Raw genomic sequence first — 25,577 nt, forward strand, 5'->3', positions numbered from 1 at the left:
TGCTGCCTTCCTCTAGGAAGGACGGGTTAGAAAAGGTCAGTCCTAAAATCCCCGCACTCCGATCGCCCAGTGAGTGACCGTGACCGACGGTGCACTGTTCACTATGGTCGAAATACTTTAAAAAACAAAGAGTCAGATGCTCCTCAGAAGGCACCTGCTGTGCGCAGCCAAATCAGCAGTGAGACTTCTTGCGCCTTTGGGTTAGGCCAACCCATTGCAGTCGAGCAAGTCAGACCGTCTAGGGGCAGATTCACAAAAGAAAACTCTACTGCCTTCTGCCACGCAGGTCAAACCTTTTAATCATAGGTTAGGGGCAAGATCTGCTTCGTGAGTGAGACTTTTCAGCCAGAGGCTCAAGGTGGGGTACCTCAACCAAACCCAGTTCCTCGGCTTGGGCAACCGGGAAGTATCATTTGCCCGCACAGTTCCGTGTCCACCGATGTCCGTCCTCAACACCGCATATGCAAACGTTGCTGGGTCATCTGACTGTCAGTTATTGATGGGCCTTATGCACCTCGCTGCCTATTAACAATTAACGAAATAACACTGGTAAATCCTCGAGATACTTTCTACATAGGAACTTCCAACTTCCGTCCTCTGTGCCAAGTTGGCAAACAAGCAGTACTCACTGAAGCCTTATACTCCCTTAAAATTGATGTACTGTCTCTGATACATTGATAACCGCAAGCGTGTTGATGCATCTCAAAACGCCAAAGATGAACTGAGATCCTCCACATAAAACGGTGCCTATTTGTGGTATAGATTTATACCTCAACGGATACCTTCTATCGAGTGTCCTCCGGTTCCATCCGCTCAGCAAGAAGCACTAACATTTTGATCCTTGCGGGCGATGTGAGTGCTCAAATGGGTCGTCTGATCTCCTTGGAATCACATTTGGGCAGTCGATGTTCGCATTGCGTAACCTGGCGACCACCAACCGCAAATCAACCGTGGACCCAGCTGGATCATAAGGCCATCAGCCACCGGTGGAGAGCCACAATTCAAGACTCATTCCTGAGCACACAGCCTGGTTCCGATCACACCATGGTGCGTGTCGCCAGACAGTTCATTTCCCTCAGGCCCTCGCAAGTCAGTTAGAAGCATACCAATCCGCCATCTTCGAAGAACTGCCATCGCTCAACAGTATCGATCTGAGCTGGCTCAACAACTGTCTGCAGTACACCAATACTGTGCTGGTAGTGAGCACGCGGACGAAAGCTGTCAAACCTGAAAGAAGCTATGCAAGCAGCGTTGAGTGCTGTCTGTATGACTTGTCAGACTCCACCACATGACCGCTAGATGTCGTCGAGGTCGCTATCCATGACTGATTCCAGGAAATTCGTACCATCGGGGGACGAGTACGAATGTGCACGCAAATACCTTAAACGCCGAATAGTTGGAATTTTAAGAAAAGATCGAAACCTCTGGAGATGGAGAAGGCTTTTGGTACCAGAAACAGCCGTTGCACGACCGATTGGCTCTAGAGGAGCAACAGTCAGTTAAATGACAATTTAAAAAGTTGGCTCAATACTTCACTTGCAAAGACATCTACTGGAAACATTGGTCGAACACTTCGAAGAACGGTTTAGCCAGATTCCTTTAACACAACCTCTGGTGATGGCGCGTGCGGGTGAACGGAATGTGAACCCTACTCACCCCTACGAAACATCCACACTGAAACTTGGGAAGGTGCCAGGACCGATGGTCTCTATCCAGCCTTGCTCAAAGAAGGCGGTAACCTCGTGACCCACCTAATAGCTGATTGGTGCGATATGGAGTGAACAGAAAGTACCTGCAGATTGGGGCATGTCAACAGTTATTCTCATCTTCAAAAAGTATACGCAGACGCTGTGTGTAAATCACCGTGGCATCGAAGGTACTCTTTGGTCTTATTCTTGAAGGTTGAGTGAACACGGGGAGAGACAGACCCATAACCGATTTAGGCTCCGTCCTGCAAGACGATGCATTGGTCATATTCTCACTCTCCGACAGATTTCGGAACAGCAACACTGATTCTAGAAACCAACAATGGTTGTGTTCCTTGACTTGAAATCTACCTTGGGCTCTGTGAACTGTCAAGCACTCAAAAGTGTCCCTCATAAATTCTTGACCCTCAAGGTGCTGTACGCCAACTCCTGCGGACGTGCGAAGGTCTCATCTGAGGTTGCTACATCAAGCTGTATTATGTAAGGCTGTCCTTTCTCATTTTTCCTCCTCAAATTTGTCATTGATACAATTATCGAACACTCACTATGAGCCTCTAGTGCATGTGTGATCAAAGTTCTCCCGAGTAAGCAGACGACATAGCTCTTCTTGCCTCTGACACCGTGGTAATGCGAACAATATCACGTGCGCTTCTGAATTGCGCTCCATATTACTATACAGATCAGAAACCTGACCACTACTTACCGAGCACTTCAAGAGACTTTCACTGTTTGAGCATCGATGTCTTCGGAGAAGGTGGGAATATCGAATCAGTAATGTTGAAGTACATCGAATGGTTTTCGGGAGAAGTAAATCGCCTGCGACAGCTGAGCTGATCATACTGCGCGGGTTGCGCTCGCTTAGCCATGTGCTCCGCATGGTAATCAATTGACTTCTTTGAACGGTTCTTTCCGCGCAACCGCGCGAAGGTTGCCGACGAGCCTGGGGTTGTCAACAACGACTTGGCAGCGAAGAATGGAAGCTATTACCAGAAAGCTCTGTTGTGATGATCATTGCCGTCTCTTCCGGGAGACGGGACACATCAATGGTTAGAGATATTGTCAGACATGATTCAGTCGTACCATCAAAAGCGTTCGTGCTTCCAAGGTATGGCCTTCAGTGCATAGCTCCCCTTCCAATCTCCCTAATGAGAAATCCACGGACAACACTGCATTCACGCATCAACTATATCAGCTACCTCCTCCCATGCACAGCTACTCAGTCCACCCCCTGAAGCCACTGGTGAACGAAACTGCGGTAACTGAAACCACCGTACGGCAAGTAGGCGGTTCTTCCTGGTGATGACGAACAATCGCTTAGCTGTATCGCAACAGTTATTCTCATCTTCAAAAAGTATACGCAGACGCTGTGTGTAAATCACCGTGGCATCGAAGGTACTCTTTGGTCTTATTCTTGAAGGTTGAGTGAACACGGGGAGAGACAGACCCATAACCGATTTAGGCTCCGTCCTGCAAGACGATGCATTGGTCATATTCTCACTCTCCGACAGATTTCGGAACAGCAACACTGATTCTAGAAACCAACAATGGTTGTGTTCCTTGACTTGAAATCTACCTTGGGCTCTGTGAACTGTCAAGCACTCAAAAGTGTCCCTCATAAATTCTTGACCCTCAAGGTGCTGTACGCCAACTCCTGCGGACGTGCGAAGGTCTCATCTGAGGTTGCTACATCAAGCTGTATTATGTAAGGCTGTCCTTTCTCATTTTTCCTCCTCAAATTTGTCATTGATACAATTATCGAACACTCACTATGAGCCTCTAGTGCATGTGTGATCAAAGTTCTCCCGAGTAAGCAGACGACATAGCTCTTCTTGCCTCTGACACCGTGGTAATGCGAACAATATCACGTGCGCTTCTGAATTGCGCTCCATATTACTGTACAGATCAGAAACCTGACCACTACTTACCGAGCACTTCAAGAGACTTTCAGTGTTTGAGCATCGATGTCTTCGGAGAAGGTGGGAATATCGAATCAGTAATGTTGAAGTACATCGAATGGTTTTCGGGAGAAGTAAATCGCCTGCGACAGCTGAGCTGATCATACTGCGCGGGTTGCGCTCGCTTAGCCATGTGCTCCGCATGGTAATCAATTGACTTCTTTGAACGGTTCTTTCCGCGCAACCGCGCGAAGGTTGCCGACGAGCCTGGGGTTGTCAACAACGACTTGGCAGCGAAGAATGGAAGCTATTACCAGAAAGCTCTGTTGTGATGATCATTGCCGTCTCTTCCGGGAGACGGGACACATCAATGGTTAGAGATATTGTCAGACATGATTCAGTCGTACCATCAAAAGCGTTCGTGCTTCCAAGGTATGGCCTTCAGTGCATAGCTCCCCTTCCAATCTCCCTAATGAGAAATCCACGGACAACACTGCATTCACGCATCAACTATATCAGCTACCTCCTCCCATGCACAGCTACTCAGTCCACCCCCTGAAGCCACTGGTGAACGAAACTGCGGTAACTGAAACCACCGTACGGCAAGTAGGCGGTTCTTCCTGGTGATGACGAACAATCGCTTAGCTGTATCGCCTCTTGGGTGCGTAGCTGCCGTGCCACCCAAAGATTACCCCAGCCTAGGCAGGAGAAGGTGAGATGCTTAGGTTGGACTCGAACAGAACCTTCCAGTCAGGAAGTCTGAACATCAATTCCTGCGCTACCTGGAGCTGAAGCGTCTGCGAACTCGATTTCCGTACAGTCAGATTGCATCCCGTCGTGCTTCCGGATGACAGCGGTGTCCTGAAAAGGGCGCCATATTTGAACAGCTCGCTGTCAAGTTTACGGGGCGGCGACTCGTCTTCCTCTGGGATGGAGTGTTGATTTTTTCGTGGTCGGGCTCAACTCACATTTCCTTATCGTCTTCAAGTTTTGAGCTGCTCCCATTAAACGCAGTAGTGAGTAATGTCATTGGTCCCATATTCTTCTATGCGCGACTGATCTACTTATTTTGACTGGATCGCGCTACTCCGCAGCACACTTATGAAATTAAACTTCACTCGTGATTCGCCACACCGGAAAAGCTCTGTTTCGACCGAGCTACGAGCGGCTAGGGAGATTGTGCCAGTTCAATTTAAGCCTTACAGTTTCTTGTTCCCACCGCATACACATGTTTTCCTACCTGCACAAGTACGAAAATCAGGTTTATTTTATATTACTTACAAGTAGTTTGTAGTAGCAGGCGGCACGGGGTCTTATTGGAGAAATTCGGGTACGAATGGTCTAACAATTGTGGTTGACAATATAGCGGGATGTTGGTAGCTTGATGGTGCGTTAGTTGGTTGTAGATAAGGTGGCCATTGATCTGTTCATCAAGCTTGACAATTTGGTGCAAACATTTCTTCACCAATCGTAGTGGCGTTATCAGCGCACGGTTGGTTGGGTATTTCCCTCATATCTGCTTGTGATTGTTAAGTCCACGAGAGGGTGTTTTGTACCTCCTAATGTAGTTGGCTTGTTGAGGAACAGCTTTATCGTAATTTCACCGGTCCTTCCACGGTCCTTGCTGCATTGTGACCAGGACACCTAGTGTTTGATTGGCTTGTTGGACAGTCCCTTTCGGATAGGTTGAATCGCAGTTTCGTTCACAGGTTGTTCTGCTTTTTCAGTTTTTCTTCTTCCGAGTTGACTCTTTAACCTGGTGTCTTATATTTTTATGAGTCTTCATTCTGCCTTTTGGTGGACTCATTTCAAAAGTGCATTTCGTTGTGGTTTGTTTTTCCTTGGGTTTGGTTTCTGACTGTTGTCTGAGTTTGGTTGGTTAATCCAATGCCTTTCCATGTTCATTTCGGTCCTTTGATCGGAGGCCTATTCCAGTCCATCTGGCGTTATCACTAGGTCCAGGCTCTACAGGTTTGTTCCGTAGGCCTAAGATTATCTTGTCTTCAGTAACTGGTAAACTGGGTCAATTTCAATTTGTTTGTTGCCTCTCTTCATTGGGGTGCCATGCTTCTATGCATGTTCTTGTTCTGTCCTGCGTTAGTATGCGAACGTGCTTCCAGTCGAGTTTGTGTGCCCCTCAACCAGAAGATCGATATTCTTACGGCACTTGTGCGGACCATGGTCTCCCTCGGTTTTTCCTTCGAAAATAATGCCTGATATCAAATACTTACTGAAACTTGCGTGAGTAAAGTAGTTGGGACTCTCGAATTATTCATTGATTTATGCTTGCAATCATTGTTTCCTTCGAAGTCTAGGACCCCGGCATAGTTTCGGATGTTAACCGAACAATTCAAGACCTTGAATGTAGTCTGAAGACTAGAACCTTGCTCGTCCCGTGAGCTCCGACCTTTGTGGTTTGTAAATTGGCCAGAACCTTCTGTTCATTAAGTATTCTGAATAATGTTTTAGACTAGCACATTTCAAGTTTTTCTTCAAGGAAGGCCATCGGGGTTTTTCTTCGTTTCATCGTCCCCCGTATTTGCAACGTTGGGAACAACCTAAGGGTCGACCCCAGGACGTTCACCCAGACGCCATAGGTCCACCGAATTCCATCATTTCATCAACATCATGACCTACGCTTTCAAACATGGATTTTTTTCATATTACTTAGTCATCAATTCCGCCAGCACCTTCACAAATAGCCATTATCTCCGTAAAGCACTCTGTGAAATTCTTTCAATAGTGAACTTTCATGGTCTACACGACCCTGTGGTCTGAACACTGCCGATAGCCTCTCATCATTGGCACTAGATACTACCTCTGGTGCCTCGGTTTCTTTCAGTCTTCTAAAACTTAACTTTCACATTACAACCTTTGGCGTGATCGGTTATTTGCACCTGTCAACTGTCCGTAGCAACACTTGATATCATGTCCCTTTCGAAGATCAGGTAATCTGCCTTTTTGGTAAGTTGCTGGTGACTGGAATACTTTTCCGGCGCGCCTCCAGGAACCACTGTGTCTTCTAAATTTGGAGACACAATCACAAGGACTACTGAGCTTATTTCTGACGCCCACACCTTGTCTGCCGCTGTTTGTAGGTATTCTTTTTCTGAGCTAAGCGCTATGGCGAAAACCAGGCAACTGAGAAGTATCGTGATTAGGTACCCTGACTTCATTCAGCTGAATTCTCCGCATCTTCTCTCCATGGAATATAAATGGTCCCAACTGAACCATGTGAACGCTGACCGTACTGTTCTAGTGCCACAGCCGTTGATGTTGGTTGACGGTTGAGTCGATGTTACTGTCAGAAGGCGCAATTTTCTCGGCTATCATCCCGAAAGCAACTCATATCGGGGTGTAAATGCTCTTGGCAACGTTTTTAGGATCCCAGCTAGGCTTGCTTTTTTGTGAGGAGGGAGACCCATGGTAGAAATTTCCAGTCATTCAAGTCACCCACTTAGAGAATTTGCTTACTGAAGGAGGCAACTGTATGCAGTGAATTTCGGGCTGCTCGATTGTGATTGTATGAGCATGAAGTAATCTACTACTAGTACCGTTTATTTTTGAAGAGCATGGTTACAAAACTAAAAAGTAAATGCAATAAATGTGGAAGCGTTACAGGAGAATATTAGATAAAACGGGGAAAGCGTCTCATTCAGAGGTGTGCTACTAACCGTTCCAGTCAGGCAAGATGAATCCCAACGTATGTAAGATGTTTGAAAACACGTGTGTAGCTAGAGGCAACTGAAGAAAGAAGAGCCAGTACTCTTCAAGTTTCGGTAAGCGCTGGCACAGACAAGACTCACACAAAGCGTCCGTCATGCTGGGTCAGGCGTGAAAGTCAACATCGTAATCGATCACATGTAGGGCTGAGATTGTGACAGGGAACATTCCTTAACACCATACTCCCGGTTCTTCTCATTCCACACAGTCACTCCGAGCCCATCTGAGACTTTGCTTACGTCTGTCACAGTTTCTCGGTGCTTCCGAACAGTGATTATGTCAGGTTTGATGGAAGACATCGACGTAGGTACTCTTAACTCCTCGAAGACGGTGTATTCTTATAGGACTGTGCGATGTATTGAACTAAGGATGAGGGTGCTTCAGACATCTCGGAAGATTTGACAGTTGTGTTGTGCGAAACCGGATCAGATGCTCTCGAGATATCAACAAACGTCAAAATGAGGTTAGACGCAGTCGCTGAAGAGTGACGGGGCAGGACATGTAACAGCCCGATGTAATGATCTCGATGTAGAAATGTAAACTGATGTGAGGGAAGTTGCAATCCACGGCTCCAGAAATCAGCTAGCTTCTTATAAAAGCGCCGGACAAGGATGGATGACACGGAGATCGGTCTCAGTCGGTCCGGTGGAGTCAGATTGCGGACTTTCAGAACTAGGGTAACACGAGCACGACACATGCGATGGACAACCCCCAGATAATAAGGGTAAGCTTAAATACCCAGCGAGGACGTTGGTATTGAACCGGCTAAGCATCTTGGAGGTGAAATTCTCCAGGCCCAAGGACGAAATTCCAGTAAACGGATCGTATGTCATTCTCGCCTGTAATTGGCTTGACCAACCTCCAATAGGATGGTACTACTGCGCGACTTGGCCGGCTATCCACATGTTTTAGAGCTGAGAGCACCTGTTTTCAATACTGTTCGGTCCATGACCCATCAAGCACAGCAGAGGCTGCATCTTTCCGTCTTTGGTGGTATAGGGTCTGGATCGTGATGTCGCTGGCTCGGCAAATCTGATCTCGGTTGGTTGACTTCTAGCTGATGATGGCGTCGGGAGACAGGATTCCATGTGTGTGGAAATGTCTTGTAGGCATTGATGTCCAGAAGCGACGGTACTTCCTCCGGTGTCATGATACCTGAAGGTCAACAATAGCAAGCGAACTGTCAAGATGGGATTCCAAGAGTGACACGACGCAATCCATGGTTTGTTAAAATCAGACGATATAGTCATCAGCTTCTGACGACTAGGCTGCTGTTTGACGGATGATTAGTTAATGCTACCAACTGATGATTCGTCCTGTTGTGCTTGCCAGTTAAGCACCCGTAACCTGGTTTCGGTGCTGATAGCCGATCGACCAGGAAAATATGCTCCGATCCCGCGAACAGCGCTGTCACAAGATGGATATTAATTGTTAGCTTGTCTGCACTATGCCGGCTTGTGTGTGCGTGCCGGTGGTGTTGATTCAGGCCAATATTCGTCAAAAAATGCTGGAACAATCAGCGCAGGCCTATTCGGTGACCACGTTTGTGCCAACACTTCCATGGGCATGATCTCAACGGTGGACTATCAAGCCAGCTCATACTTGAGCCCCATGAGTCTCTCCCGTGTACTGATTGGAACTGGTGTGGAGGCGCCACATGATTCGTAGTATAAATTGTCGAAAGTAACCAGCACAATGAAACCAAACGGGGTGGTTGGCCCTGTCTGAATTTGCTGAACTCTTAGCTAACCCAGCACAACGAGTTGTGGTTCAGCGCGCCCACTACTACTACTCTACAATCGTTCTCTTTGATGAATTGCTCACTTGGGTCGCCAGTCAACTTTTGAATCATAGGTTGCTTGCTTCATTGCTAGACATTAGGCTACTGGGTGGAGAGATCTTATTTACTATCTCGCTTCCTTCTGATCGTTTTTCCCTGTGATTATTCCCAAGTCACTTGTTCACATTGGTTCCCTTGTGAACAGTGACGCTGTCATCTGTTCGTATGTAGTCTAGTCACCGGGGTGCCTAAGAAAAATTAAGTTCTCAGGCCTGGATGAAGCAGCCCCTCGGATGACAATTTTGATCGTTATCGTATATTGTTACCCTAGGAGTACTGAATATCTTAACTATTCGTCGTGTTTCTGCGGAATAATTTCCATTAGTGACTAATTTTAAGGGATTTTTTGGAGATACAAACTAGTTTCCTATTTAAGTTGAAGTCGGATATCATTGTACTGAGCCTTTTGAGCCTACTGTTTTTCTGTGTTTCCTCAATGGGTTCATCTGATTTGCTCGGATGCGGCTGACCAATAGTAATTACTTTACGCATCGATAAAGGTGTTGTTTCCATCTCTCACTGGTGCGACGCAGCTGCTGGATAGAGAAAATCCTATGCTCATATGTCTTTCTTCGTTTATCTTATCACAACGTATATTATTGCCTTGTATCTCAGTCCAACTCTCCTGCTAATCTGGGGTATCGTGCGCTTAAACCGTACTAACATATTCCATTATATTTTCATCTTAGTGTCCGTCTTTTTATGTAGGCCAGAGGATTCCAATAATGATACGTATAACGAAGGATTAAGTCCTCACATAATTTCCTCAGGTAGTAGATTACAGGAGGCCTTCTGTACCGAACAATATTGGTTTGCTGACTTGGAAAGTAAAGTGATGATGAAATAAGTTCAAGTAGAACATAAGGTTAACGGAAACTCGGGGACTGCGCCTACCTGATGAGCCCCAAGCAGGGCGAAGCCGGTCGTGGGATGTCGAAAAGGTTTCAGCAACCTTGTGAATAGTTTCCTTTATAAGTTGCCACCTTTTTGGGTTGTTGTATCAACATCCTTCCTGGTGTAACATTTTGTCGTAGATGTTGAACCGGATTTTCAGCGCACTGGCCATTCAGTGCATTGATACGAATAACCATTGAGTACATCTCTTTAATGCTATTTATCGTTGTGCTGAGAGCGAGTACCGCTTGTGACGCCAGCATACCAGAATGGCCGGTAAAATCTCGCTGATGATAAAAAAGGGTATTTGCAGACCCAGTTCTCTTTATCTGTTAGAGATATCTCACAAACCACAACGAATCGTTCACTGCGTAGACCTTTGAACGTGGTTAACATCGTTTAGGTGTCATATTGAGGACATAAATCGTCGGGACAGGATTGACAGCATCATTCCGAGACCCATAGGTTGCTTGAAAGATAGATTCCAATTTCCAATGCTTCTAACCGTTGAAGAGACTTCTTGGGTCTGGACTTCTGGATCTGTTTTTATCGCCTAAGATTGTCACATCAGTTGTTGCAGCATGATGTTACAAGCAGTCTTCTTTATTGCAGCTATGGATTGATTGTCTCGAAGCCATGTTCGAAGTTTGTTCACTTTTTCTCCGCCTGTTTCTTTTGATTGGAATCAAACTGTCGGATGCTCTATTTGGAAGACTTTGCCAAACAGGGCAATGGTTCGCCCAATGGATGATTCAGTGGCCTTTTTGGTTTGGCGCACTTTTCCTTCAGGCAATCGGTAGTGGCTATCCGTTAATTATTATTTGGTTATTCATTCATGCTCTAGGTTTGGTCAACCAAACACTCCGTTTACCGTTTCGTCCCAAGTTTCGCGCTGCAAAGAAATTCGGGTTGGTTATTCTTACTCGACTACCAGTTGCTGAGCAGGCTGCTGTATCTGTCAAGGAGGAAGGAGCCTCGGATAATCTCTTACTCGCTATAAAACAGCCGGCTTTGTTTGAACGCATTCTAGTGGAACTCACCACCAATTGTGTCGTTCATTGGCTAACAACCCACTTGCCCGCCAAATGGGTTGTTCCACATCTTTACCTGGTTCACCATCGGACGTACACAAGTGCGTTCACTTTGAATGGGTGGTTGTCCATCCTCCCCAATCATTGGATGGCCAAACAGTGGTATGAAAGGCGCCCTGCTCTCGAGGTAGGTTGAACTTGTGATGGCGGGTGGTTGTACTTTCCGGTCATATCAATTGAGATGAAATTTCAATCGTCACGTTAATGATTAATCTCCTGGCTAATTGAGATATCCTCTGAACGTTTCGTTAGTTCCTAAGGGCCGCAACTCAGTCGGTTTAGTATAGAATGACCAGGATGCCGTATAGCTTGAAAAGCCTTTAGTACGTTGTTGCAAGATGCGCTTAGCCCACGTAGAGCTAGTCAGTGAATCATCCCTCTCTTCTATCCCTCAGTCTTCGAAACATTCATCCTCAGAGACGAACACATTCGCTAGTCCCGAATTACCGCGCGAACGTTCTTCGTCCATCCTTTCAATGGCACGATTCAATGCAAATCAGCGCTCTCCATGGGAAGACCCCACTACTTATTACTCTTCCCGAATGTTTGATCAGCTGCCAAATGATCATCTTGCTCAAGAGGCCTTCTTTGAACCGCATCTCAGCACTTCTATTAAGAAAACGGTGCACAATGTCACCGTGAATTATGTTTCCGTACCAGTGAGTTTCCGGTTTGTAAAATATTTTGATTTGAGCTGGGATCTGTGTCAGTGAAGTCACATGACGATACGTTGTGCTAATTCGTTTTCAATCTGAGATGGAATATGATATACTGGAAAATGTTTCATATGTTTTGTATTTCACAGTCCTGAACCTAAATTATTTATTTTATCCTGATCCAATCAGTTCTCAATGTGCTTTCTTGCGTTGCTCGTCACTCCACTTTACCATCTTTCGGCTACATCGTTTGTCCTAAACCTGCTTCGTTTTAGACTACACTCAACCTTAGAGGTTGGCCTATTACCCTCAGAGGAGCTCTCAGAGACCGGTCTTCTCCATAGAGCAAAGGAAGACGCATGTCCTTGGTGCAGTCACGCTTGCAGACATCCAAATAAACACTACGGTCCAGATATCCACAAAGTTACCCCCATAGTAGTAAAGGCCGTTCGCTCCAGGACGATTCTCTTCAGTAGAGAATAACACATGTATTTTCAATAAAGCACTGTAAATCAGCTTGTTGAAAAATAGAGGGGTTCTCATCCCCGAAACTTTCAGGTCTATTCTCTCTATGTGTATCTCAATCAGCTTTATCGTTCCGTGGTATAATTGGACGCTAATGCCGGCCTAGTTTCGTGAATCGCCCACGTGGCAACCCCACGTCGAGTTGTATTGCACCATGGACAGGCTTTTCATATGTGATGCTGTACGCTAGCATATATGAGTTGAACCTATCAGACTTTGTACCACTTGGACGAGTCAGACGGTCAGTTGACTTGGCGCGTCCCGTTTAATCATTATCTTTGGTGATTTTTCTACTCCCTATACGTCATGATCGCACCGGAGAGCACTTGATCGTGGTTGTCAGCTTGGCAGATGGATTGCAAACGTTTCGTCATCAATCGAGGTGACATCCTCAGTATGGGGTTGAATGAGCCTCACCCAACTGAAGACGTCACCTCGATTGGTGATGAAATGTTTGTAACCCAATTGCTAAGCTTCACTAACAGATCAACAACCAAACAGCCTGTCCGAGCTACCTGGTCTGTCCATTAAAGGTGTTATCCCAAGCAGCTTAAATCGTTCACAAGCCGTCGGAATTGGCCATTCTTCTACCTTGTTACCATTGTTGCGGTCGGTCATGCGCTACGCATACCGAGGGAAGCGTTGTTTTTCACGCCGAACTCTGAATAGTGGCAACCTGGAGACAGGCAGAGGAGAACGCAGGCAGGTTGTTATGAAAATTCTTGTGCTGTTGGTGCAACCTGCCTTCCAGGGTATCTCTCAAGTACTCCTCTTCGTGTTTGGCTGGTGATACCAGAAGACATCACTACTAACCAATATCAGCTACATCGATGCTGTCACTTTCTAGCTGGGTTGTCTAGCTAGGTAGTTTTGTGTGTTTAGGCGCCCCTGGTGCTTGCGGATATCTAGAACTAGCTCACCCCCATCCCCCTGTTTTCTCTTCCCAGTGGAGCATGCGGATGATACCAGGCATTCATGTGATCGATGTCTATTTCTTTCATACTATTTTTATTCCAGGGTCTTGGGTTTTCAGCTCTCCTGGAAGTTGGCCTCAGGGCTGCCCTACGCTCCAACTGCGACTATGTCATCGTTTTAAATCCTCGAGCCCTGGGCATTCGACCGGAACACTTATCAATCACAACTCAATTGCTTTCTGGTCGGTCAACGAAAGGAAGACGTGCTGATCGGGTGAGTATCAAGATTCTTCTCTTTCCATTCAACTGATCATGACGTTTCAGAACCAGCAGTCATATTACATTGAGGCTGCACATGTTTGATGGGGCTCTCCCTCTAGGGTTTGGTAAATTTATGTTTGTTGTAAATGGTCGCGTGATTAGTAGAGTTCTCATTCACATCACTCTTGTTTAGACAGTCTTATTTCAATCCTGGCGCAATTATTCGGGTTTGTCCACACAAAACTAGGGAGCAACGGACCCGAGTTTCGCTTGTATTAGACCTCATCAGTATTGCATATCCGTGATCGTGCCCCGATTTGCGCTCCGGACATCTGACAAGTGAGGCGAGCATTTTTAACTTACTCCACCAGCGCACATTGGATGCTGACTTCACACAACTGTGCTAGAATATCACCTAGCCTACTCACGCCACCAGCGAGCAATATCCGATTAGTGAAATTCGAGCCACATCTAACAGGCATGGTCAAACGAGCAGATTCGATTCGGCTGATTCTTTTGAGTATATTCTCATATCCGAATAGCTGGTATAATGAGTAATTCAGTGAACCTTCAGCCGAATTCATCAACGCAACCAATTCGCACTGAGGAGAGAAAAGGCGCCTGTTTCAATAGATATGGTTGAAAGAGGGACTGAGAAACGACTGTTTAACCGTAAATGTATTGATCGAATCGATGAATTAGTGGAATAAGAAAATAGGTGTATCTCTACCACAGGGCTCTCCGAGATTAGTAACATGACAGTGATTGCATCTATGATGATCTTTCACTTTCGTCTGCTGGTCACACCGAAATTTTATATTGCCTTTTAAGTCTCTAGCGCTCACTTTTACGTTGACCAGAGTCAAGCCACATGTTCCAACAGGTGTGGGCAAAGATTTACGAATTGAGTGATTCAGCTGTTAATAAATGAACAATTGGGTTATTCCGTAAAGTAATGGGAAACAGTTGATCAAACAGTCGGTACACATCTTCCAAAGCCCAGTCCACTCATCAGGCACTATTGTCTAGCTGGTTTAAAGTCCCTAATCCAACGAACCATCACAGTATTGTCCGTGCCGATTGAAGCTTCTTTCCACTTTAATCAGGTTTTTCATTACTAACCTTATTTCTCCTCGTTCCTCTAGGTTGATATCGTTTTAGGGATTACAAGACCCTATTTTCAGTTGATGGCTTCCAAAGCAAACTCGCCCAGAAAGCTTTCCGGCTCTCCCTTGTCCTTGTCACATACAATTTCTTCGTCGCCTGTGTTCGCAAGTCCCACTGGCCTTTATCTACTTGGAATCCGTGGAGGTCAAAACTTAACATTGCAGGCTCATTCGCTGACCAATGCAGTGGAATGGTGTACTTCAACTGTGGCTGGTCGACTATGGGCAAATTTAACTCGCAACGCAATCCCGTGGACGGTGGTTTGCCTTCGTGAACGTCTAGAGGAAGTGAGTTCTTTTTCACTAACTATCCAGATCAGTCGGTGCTATTGTGCTGAAATAATCTATAATGTGAATCCCTTGTATGCTGAGACTTTTAAACGAGTTGAGCAGATGAGCAGACCTACCTAGTGTTACAGATTATAATCACAGTTAACAGTATCTTTCTCGGGTAAGATAGTACTTTGATAATTATTACCGAAAAGAATAGCTGGTACTCAATCATACCCTGCAACGAGGTATGTGAATCACAATGGACGGAATATCTCTTTCGACTTCATCTTCGTATGTATATAAGGTAAGTAAATACGAAGGTATGCTCAATAGTTAGATTGCCCGGTCGGGATAGTTAGCTCGGTAGAAGTGAAGAGGAAGACAGTCACACTAGCGATGATATTCGATAAACCCAGAAGTGGGCATTCACCGGAACAGGGATCTTACAGTAAGAATAGGTTCAAACCTTCTACAACAGGCGTTGATTGGTTACCGATAGAACTGCGGTTCATTCCATCCACAAGCACTCGCAAGCGAGCTGAGTTACTTGCTGTCTCATCGGGTTGTTGTCACCATTGGCATCGTATGTCCAGCCGGTTAGCTTTCGGAGATACCTGCTGTGGACGGAGGGCCAGAAAGATTATTTCATAAGCTAAGCAACCTATTATTAATTGTAATGTACTACTCATAAGGTTGTTGAAAATCCATCGACAGCCCACGACCGGTTTCGCCCTTCTTGGGGCTCATCAGGTAGGCGCAGTCCCCGAGATTCCGTCAACCTTATGTTCTACTTGAAACCAAATTGCACGAAATTAGCGAATATACACTCATCTGCAAACTAATTTGGTTCTTTCGAGAGCCTCACCTGGAACCCAGCTGAATCTCTCGTTTATGTTGAACAGTTTTAGCAGTGTCTCGAAAGACCAAATTAGTTTGCAGATGAACCTATTATTAACTTATGACTTAGACAAGAGGTCCTGCTTACACCTCATCTTTGACAAGTCTCCGGAAATCTTCAGGCTCGATGGGATACGATGATGACTAGGGTTTATTATTTCGTTGTCATACCTGCTTCGGTTTCCATCATCGCCTGTGACTGAAGACCATATAGCCCTACTTCTCTTCGTGACGTAACAATTGGCAATGAAGTTCTTTCAACCCTACGATATAAGACTGAACTGAAGATCTACATGATCTGCGATCCAACGTCTGCAACCGGCTTTTGTTGAGTGAGGAAGACGTCGCAGTAAAGCTCCGTGTTATCAACCAACTAAAAGTGGCACAGCTGTCATAACCGACTCCTTTAGTTGATTGATGTCTTACAAAATCAATAACAGTGGTCCTCTTGATCAAAGGTCTCAAGCATAACGGCCCAACTGGTCTGAGTTGGTGAATGATCTCCGTGGGATTGAAAACCCTAAGGGCAAATAATAATAATACAGTGACATATCGGAGCTAATGCACTACTATTCGGACCTTATCCGCTGTGTCCGATAATGTTCCACGTTCATATAGTTCTCCAAACACCTGCTATTGTATCGTCACATCCTCACCTGGTAGAGTGCTGTGTTCTTGTAAGCAGCATTCTCATTCCTATCCTATATCGGCAAGTTCATTCAGCGATAAACGTCGCATTCCAAGTTTCGATGGATTTCTAACTTGTGCCTAGGCTTTTGATGGTACAAAATTTACCGGATCCGTGCATCAGAGTTAGTAAGATGAATTATGACGTCACTGAAAGACAGAAACACGTCATCAGTAGAAAGAAGAATATCGTCCACTGAGTGTGATAAGTCAAGTAATAATGTTTTCCAAAGAATTAAGGAATTTCTCAAGAGTCTAGCCTTTTCTCCGAGTGGGATCATCCACTTAATCGTGCTTTTTGGATAGAGATGTTTTGTATTCCTCAGGGGAATGGTACCTTTTCTGCGAAGTCTTTCGTGAGAACATCGTCGTGTGACAATCGACGTCACTGTTTTAAGATGTTTTCAACAACCCTGGATTTCCGTTCACGTGTCATACATAAAATCATGGGTGATGATAGCAGTAACTCCACAAATTAGTAGCTTAGGTGAGTTTATTGGCTGTTACTCAACAGCCGATGAGGGGTAATGGTGTCTTCACTGTACACTTGTGGCTGAAAAGTTTGGGAACCACCTATCTACACAAAAATTCAGAGATACCCGACTGAACCTTACAGTCTTCTCACTACCTTGTAATTAGTTGGGTCAACACTCATACGTAACGATGTGTAGCAGGCGTTTGAGATCATATTTCATTATTGCTGTGCAGAAATCCTAAAGAGAAATCATAATTAATAAATGTAATGTATAATATGTATATATATATTGTACAATAAATATAATCAATAAATAATTATTCTTATAATGGAACACTGCAAAATCAGTGGACTAATTCTCCCGATGCCCAGAAATGATGTCCACAACGTTTTAGGAACGCAATAGGCCGTTCTGATTTAAGATGGTCCCCATCGGTTACTTGTTCTTTCGTCAATTGTTCTTTTTATTAATGAAACGAATCCCTACTCACTAGGGCTGGGAGGACATCACCGGTTTCACGCATGATGAACTTATTTGGTTTTCACGACTGCCATGTTCTTCGTATTCCAGTTGATGCAACCGCCTGATCTGTTGGCCTTGGAAACACATATCGGCATCCCTCCGGGGCAGTTTCTTGAAGACAAGATTACTGTAATCATTTCGATGGGACCAGGACATCCGGATGATTGTTTGGACGCGGAAGAAGACTCTGATCTAATTTACGTCAGTACTTCCAGGGCTCTTGATTCTACGCTGGAACTCATGGTTCATAATGCCTCTGGTAGTCGTGCCATTGAGGTAATCATTTTTCGTCCACTTCGCATCCGTTCTTTAATGTCAAACTAGCCAGTGGAAAGTATGGAAAAAAAACCTGACTTTTTGAAATCTCCCTCCCAACTATTCGACATCTCTGAGAGCCTGGGCGCTTTACTATGCTATCATGAACAACAACCCTCAAGATAGACTTTGCCTAAGACAGTACATGATAGCTTTACTTGTCAGTTACAGCCTAGGGTACAACCGCCCAGAAGAGGGACCATTCGTAGGAGGTGCTGAATGTATCTTTTTTGATGGTGCAACATAATACCCAAAATAACTGACACTAACGTTGCGTTGCCTTCTAAGTCACGTTGAATCGTAATGCTTAGATCGGAGCGTCAATCTATAGACCACTTTACCACCAATTGAGTGTGAAGATGTTTGGCCATGACGTTCGGAACCTCGCTACGCCGTGCTTTAGCCTGAAACTTTCCACTCTATGCATCACATGGCACTCAGTTTGTTAAATAAGATCCAAACTGCGTGTGACCCCGGAACTCTTGAGTCTTGTCAACAATCGATTTGTTGGTTTTACAACGCCTAGTACTATTTTAGTTCTAATCCGTGAGCAGCCAGTCTGGTATCAAGCTCGGCGAGCGTATCGAATATCCGACACGGTGTTTCGCTAGCGTGGCATATTGTGGTGAATCATCGGTGTTAGGTCTGGGGACATTTACACATGTACGGGGCTTATTGTGAGGTATCTAGCCTCAGACTGACTATTTTCGGCTCCTTTGCACTTCAGACTTCGACGGATGGTCACGTGTGCTGATGTATCGTCAGCAGATGAGGAAGTCCAAAGTACGGTGCAACTTTCTCGCATAGCAAATAGTGGTTTTTTGAAGTGTGTGGGCTCACTGCTGCAATATCATAACACAAGGACGAACGGTTGTTACTGTGGGATTCTCAGTCTCATTTGAAATTGAATAACTTCCTCTACAGTCGTAATCGTTTCTCGAAGTTCTACTCTCTTGTTCTCTACCTCCTTTCCAAATTTCGTTTCAGTTATGGTCGCTATGTCCTGAAGTTCCTCATTGTCTACTGGGACATTAGTAATCGTGCGACATCTGTGTGGACAGCATTAATTTGTTGGGCATTCATTACAGAGAGTTGTAAACTTCATATTCTATATACCAAGCTATAGTTCGGAACAAAATTTATATGTGAACTACTGAGTGGTTTAGATGTCAGATATCAACTATGAGTGACTTGGAATGGTTCTAGCTGACGTATTCCTTCACTGACAAATCGCAAGCTTGATGGGTTTAGTCGTAAACTATAGGTCACATCCTCATGCATCACCGTATAGCAACGATAATAATAGCACACTGAATGCAGAAATAGGCCTAAACTAAAACTTTCCCATTCGTATGATATGATGTTTCAGTGCACTTTGTCAGAGGGCCCGATACAAATGATGCTAACTTATAGCTTTGTCGTGTGTCTGCAAAAGCGGTGTTTTAAAGTTCAGGTTTGACTCATAAAAATACATAATGGGTTTTCTATCTCAAATAAAACGTCCAGAATTTTTACGGACCGACATTTTATGGTTAATTCAGAACGCGGGTTTACTAAGTCCCGCTTGCACATGATCTCGTGCTGTGATCTGACTGGAGAAACGTCCAGTCATAATTGCATGAAATTCGAAGTATATTCATTTGCACACCAATTTGGTTCTGACAGGAGACTCATTTGATCGTCACCTTTAAAACTGCTCCCTAAACGTATCTGCGCAAAAATGTGAACCTTGTGGAGTTTGGACTAGAGACCGAGCGGTCTGAGTGAAGTGCGGAAAGCAAAGAGTGGAATTTGCTGGTTACTTGACACTTATGCTCCTAGTTAAGCGTTTACGTGATTTGTGGGATTTCCCTTCAAACGATAGAACGTCTGCTCCTCTGCTTCGGTATATCCTCATGAATCTATTCGTTTTTCCCCGTCTTTTACAGATCATAATCATTCACAGTGGCCCGATTTCGACGTCTTCGCTCTCATCAAGCCCTACAGAATCGTTTCAGTTTGGTAGGACTCGTTTACGCCCTAAGATCACAGTCTCCCTTCATCAATACGGTGGGCTAGGTGGAAATGATATAACTACAGTCCCCCCAAAAAGAGGCGAATTAATCCGGTATGCCGTGGACAATCTGGCCAGAGGATCGATTTTAGTGTTCATTGACCCGGGTAAACTCTTTGTTGTTGTTGCCATCCAACATTGACTTGTCGTAGTCCATGGAAAAGATTTGTCGTGCAGTTCCATAACCTCTAACAGACCACCTCCGAAAAGAGTTCATTCTTTAATCAGTTGGTGTGTTCTTTTCTTTATGGGGATCCTTCCCGGTTCCAAAGTTTGTACATACAGGAGTATCTCAATGTTGTTCGTGTGAGGAGATCTTTGAATCTTGACACATGAGTTGTGAAGGATGAGTGGTGGTACATCCTTTACAAGTGAGAAATAATCACGATGGTAATCAGTCGCTCATTCCCGAGTGATCAGCTGTTCAAACCACTAGCCGGAAGTCGCGGATTCGAGACTATCTGTAGTTTCATGAGACTGATATTGAAACAGCTGTACGGTGCCCCAGCATAAACTATCTTCGCTTACTGAACGAAATTTCCATCAATATCTCATCAGTATAATCAAAACACGAGAACCACGCTGTGCCTTTTTGGTCGCCTTTGACTTTCGATCTTATTGGTGCCTCATTAATCCGTGGTTCTTTCTGTTGAGGGTTTAACCAGAATTCTGATTGTATGGTCTAGCGAATCTTTAACTCATATTCTGACGAACAAAACTGTTGAAACTTACGGTACCACCGAACTTGGTATGGTCGAATTTCTCCATGAGCGTCCGTCACAATGTTGCTGCGCAGAAAAAAATCGCTCAGCTGGAGCACCCTTCCGGTGCCTAGCTGCCATGCCACCCGGATGAAGCACGAGGGCTGGGATACTGCCAGGTTGCCCAAGCCTAGACAGGGGAAGTCGAGTGCCAAACGTCGGGTTCGGACCATGGACCTTCCGGTCGGTAAATTCGCGCTCTAACCACTTGGGCTATCTCGCCCCCTGCTGCGCAGATCCGCTCCATATACCTGTGTAACCGTGCTCATTAGGCCATCGAATAACGGGAAGCAAGTTTATGGTTCAACTTATGGTTCAACTCGTTAGCTCTTAATCCTCCGTATTGAGAGTTAATTGCAAACTCACCTACTACTCCTCAGCAACATTTTTACAGCAATTTACCATTCTGTTTTGTTTGTTCTTACAGGTGTTCAGCTCCCTGTCAACTGGGACTCCGCCGTGTTTCACAGTCTTCAACGTCCCGGGGTTGGGATGGGTTGCTTTGCCTATCGTTTACACTTACATGAGAAGTATATCAATCGAAAGAGCATCAAGTGGGCCGTCAACAGTTGGTTGGCTAACTATTTTGTCAATGTTCAAACACGTTGGTGAGTCCGCTCGCCGCCATTCATGTAGCTGTGAATCAACCTTGTACAGCCTCCAAACTAGGGCAAGATAGGTCAACTTTCGTCTTGTCAACTCTGTTAAAAATTTTTATCTTAAATAAATTCTGAAGCGTCATTTCCGTCTTTGCCCATACAGGTCAGAACTCCCTATTGTCGGACAACCTTGCTTCATTTATGCACATTATTTGGCTTGTCTTGGTGGGTATCCGCGATCCAGCCGTGCTCTTCATTCCATTGATCTAGCTACGGCCTGCCACTGTCATCTTGGTCGTGTGGTGGTTACCCGATTTCACACTGCCGCGGCTGGAGTCCCAGCGGGATTCGCTCTCCGTCATGGGACATTCCGAACAGCCATCTACTCCGTTTCTATTGCTTTGGCCCGCTACTTTGGTGCATCCGAAGACGAACTGGAACAGATGTTGACAGCGAACTGGCGTAGGCGTCGTGGTCGAAATGGAGAGTATCAACCGATCCCGCGACATGTTTTACCACTTGTCCAACCTTACTACTTAGATGGCTATTAATTGATTTCATCACACTTTTCTAATATGCTTTCATTTTTTATTGATCTGTGTACTTCACCATGGTTGTTGCACGAGTTCTAGTCCAGAAACCATCTTTCATTTTTTGTTTAGTGATAGAATAAAAGTACTTGATTCACGGCTTAGTTTCCTAGAGGTCGAAAGCAGCTCAGCTGGTGAGTAGATTTCAGACACATTCACCCATTATCAAAAGTTCTCAGGATTGGTATAATTTGATCAGCTTCTCGGCTGCCAAGAAATAACGCTTTTTCCGGCGATGTTACGACCGAGACAATAACCGATATTTTCCCGTTAATCGCGTGACCGTCAGTTAAAATAAACTTGGCTGTTTGTTCGCAGAGCTTTGCAGTTAGATTGCAAACGTGGCGTCGTCAGTGCAAGGTTGATCGAGTGAACCACTCCTCTTCTGTCTGTGCATATATAATTCCTAAACGGTATCTATTTACTCCAAAGTGGCTGATTGGCGCCGAGATAGCTTTTGAGTAACCTGGTTGGTCAGCTTGGAATCTGGGTTGCGTTGTGACCTTATTTCCAGAACTTTGTTTGGTTCATTGAGCACCTTCACTTGGCCACATGGATACTTCAAGAGTTCATCTGAATAGGCCGAGTACATGATCGCCAGTTTTAGGAATGTCCTCATAGATATATGGTGTTTCCGTTTTGTCACTCAGATTGAGGTGTTTCCGGCCAATCCGTCGGGACAGTTCTTTGATCGTAACACATCTTTGTACCTCAAATACCCTGAAAGAGGAGATTAAACATTTTGGGCCTATTCCTTGCTCCCAGAGAGGTCCGAGGCTTAATCTGAGACTATCTGGGTTTCATTGGCTGACCACTTTGGTCACGTTGTCTCCAACACTTTCTACGGGTTTTTCGCAGGGAAATGGAGTCCAGAATGTAATGATCCCACAGTTCTGCTGGCCTTACTGTCTTGTTCAACAATTTCCAACAGCCCCCTGTCCTATAGGAGTTGGTCGTAATAGCCACCGGGTGAACTCCACGAGTAGAACAACTAGAACCACGAAAAAACAGGAAAATAGAAAACAAACTAACCTCTGTTATCTCAAGGAAGTCATTTGATTTGAGCAGTTTGAGAGTGAAGTCGTCACGAGTGGTTGGTTTGATTAATTGTGAGTCCTAACCACATAAATGACACTGCCAAGCCGCCATTTTGGCTGACACTGAGAGGTTTCACACTGCATTATCCTACCTACATTGAAAGCCCCGACCTCTGCCTCTCAACTTCCCTGTCTAGGCTTGGGCAACCTGGCAGTATTCCAGCCCTCGTGCTTCCTCCTGGTGTCGTAGCAGTATGGCAGCGAAATGGTTGTATGGCTGATTTTTTGCACGATTATGCTTGCCTTCGATACGTAAGCATGTCGGAACATGTTTGAATAGTTGCATAAAGATAACCTAGGAGACTCAACAATCCATCCAATCTTTTAGCACCACACCTGAAACTTACGTCATTACATTCAAGGTCGAGGAGAATCAGTAGACCACTGGAATACTCAGGCCGCGCGACCACGGAAGTATCATCAGTATTACGGCGTCGAATGTGCAGCGGGTTGCGAAAATTCTCCGTTCTCAATAACGATATATGCTAGGGCTGTACGACTGGGTGCTCCGTGGCTGCTGCTCATGTTCGATTACGCCAAATCTGATGGAATGCGAAAAAAATTTATCCTAGTCACATCTCGATTTTCGGCACTTTTCCTGGTTGCTCAGCGTAAGGTACAGAACCTCAACATTTTTATGTACAGTTAAGGCGCACCAAAAGTGAAAAACGTTTTATCACTGCGAAAAGTCATGTCAAGGCTGCCAGCCTAAACGGAAGAATGTTTTACCGTTTTCTAATGTGTGATATCCCTGCTTGAAATGTTTACAGTTCGTCGAACTAGTGGTGCAGCCAGTGACTATAATCCCTTTGGGCATTGCCGCTTGCCCCATAAAATTGTGATAGTATGTTGTCTTTTTGGATTCAGTGTGAACCAGAGAGACTTAGTAGGCATTGCTTGACTGCTTCGATATAGACACTCGTTTGAGACTGCTTTAGTGAGCGCAGCCGTTGACTTTTATCTCCTTTTGGGTCATTAATCTCACTGCTGAGATGCTCAATGACCTCGGTCTCATTCTTCGATCTGTCCAGTAGTCCGCTGATATCCGCTTTGCATCTTTGAGTGATCAGGCTGATTTGGTCAGACGTCTGATGCTCTGCGCCGATAAGTTTTGACTGTGTTGTTCTTCGGCATGATCGCAGAAAGTGGACAAGAGAAGGCCCAGGTCACTTCAGGGAACTCGTAAAATCTGCACGATGCATGTGTTGTTCGAATGTTTTGAACCTGATTGACCTGATTATTGACTGTGTCAGCTGACCGTTATCTTTAGAGCGTGAACCGACTGAACAATGCAATAAAAATAGCACAGTTGCTGGGTGAGTTTATTATGTATACTCGTCCGCTGGAAATCTTTTAAGACAGGTTCACACAAGATACATAATGAATTCTAGCTACAGTGAGATTCTCGGCTGGTAAACATCTTACGATACCCAAACATCTTTAGAAAGTGATAAACGGTTTGAGGCTAAGTTAGTTGTCTTTTTCAACTGCCCCGTTTACTTGTGAAACTACCAAGATGATGATACTGAAATAGGATTGGAGTTTCGTGGTGCTGAAGCCGGACAAATTCACGGGAACATCTGTTTGAAACAAAACTGACTACGTCAATCAGTTTGAGGAAGATTGTTCCACATAATCCCAAATTTTCTACCGCTGAACAATTCGGCAAAGTAGTACTGGCAGAAAAACGCACCATCTGTGACAAGACAACCAACTCTCTTTTTGTGGACATTTCAATCATAAAGTCTATGGTGATTCAGTGTCAACCTTCGTGCGCCGTAAATGCATCATCGGTCCAGTACAATACCTCACTGATACTATTTAACAGAGTCAAATAAACCTGCACGGTGGGTAGAGCGGGTAAGGAGATTCAGCTGAACGAAAGTATATGACGACTAATTATACGGGTTGCTTTTAGGAAAACCACTGACCATTTGACCCTGTAGATACTCACTTCAAAGAAGCCGATTCTTCTCTAAATAACCGTTGACCAGCGGTGGTTCATCAATTCTGTTTAAAAGGACATTGGGTGTGGCACGCAACTCAATTCCAAACCATGCGCAAATACCAATACCGTCAGTTAAGACTACCGAAGTCAGGGTGATTCACTAGCGTTTGCATCTACCAACTCATCTGCAGTTGTTTGAAACTTGGATGTGTAGAGCTGACCAAAGGCTTGAGACACGTACCAAGGAACATCTGTGCAAGTGAATCTGTGCGCTGATTCGTGATGCACTTTCAGGTAGATGGAAATTTAGGTTCATCGATCGTTTGTCGGCACGGTGTTGCCGTCAAATCATCATTCCGGATCGGTATGAGGCACGGCCAGTTAAAAATATTAAAACTTCTTGGAACAATATTGATCAGTCCATCGAATCTAGTTCTATGCTCTATGCTCATGTTCTGTGCTCATTTACAGCGTCACGTTACGTGAGACCTAATTAGGAATCTTCTTGCAGCCATAATCTGTTATTTCGAGTATGTCGCTCATTCTTATAAAGTGCACCAGATTCATTAATCCATTGGCTGCGATTTTCTCGTTTCACTGGTCATTACGAGTCAAAAAAGTGATCCAAATGTTTGTTCGTTCAACTCGGTTGATTTGATTGTTTGTGATACTTGCTGCCTGTGTAATG

At 44.9% G+C, this 25,577-nt stretch overlaps 2 protein-coding genes across 2 annotated transcripts in view; one reads left to right on the plus strand and one right to left on the minus strand.

Moving 5' to 3' along the window:
* The window catches only part of T265_10301 (hypothetical protein), a gene marked incomplete at both ends in the record, with an annotated part of 44,754 nt that extends 23,713 nt beyond the window's left edge, over positions 1-21,041 (minus strand). The window contains 2 exons of the mRNA XM_009176626.1: positions 1,107-1,227; positions 21,022-21,041. Of these exons, the coding sequence (XP_009174890.1) occupies positions 1,107-1,227; positions 21,022-21,041 (141 nt within the window). The remainder of the gene's footprint in view (positions 1-1,106; positions 1,228-21,021) is intronic.
* T265_15106 (hypothetical protein) lies at positions 10,686-21,943 on the plus strand (the record flags this gene model as incomplete). The annotated part of the gene is made up of 8 exons (XM_009176628.1): positions 10,686-11,276; positions 11,545-11,808; positions 13,348-13,518; positions 14,651-14,959; positions 17,575-17,802; positions 19,770-20,001; positions 21,083-21,263; positions 21,418-21,943. The coding sequence occupies 8 exons, from the start codon at positions 10,695-10,697 to the stop codon at positions 21,803-21,805; spliced, it is 2,355 nt and encodes a 784-aa protein (XP_009174892.1).
* Positions 21,944-25,577: the final 3,634 nt, after the last annotated feature.

The sequence above is a fragment of the Opisthorchis viverrini genome, assembly GCF_000715545.1.
Source record: "Opisthorchis viverrini unplaced genomic scaffold opera_v5_350, whole genome shotgun sequence".
Classification (NCBI taxonomy): domain Eukaryota; kingdom Metazoa; phylum Platyhelminthes; class Trematoda; order Opisthorchiida; family Opisthorchiidae; genus Opisthorchis; species Opisthorchis viverrini.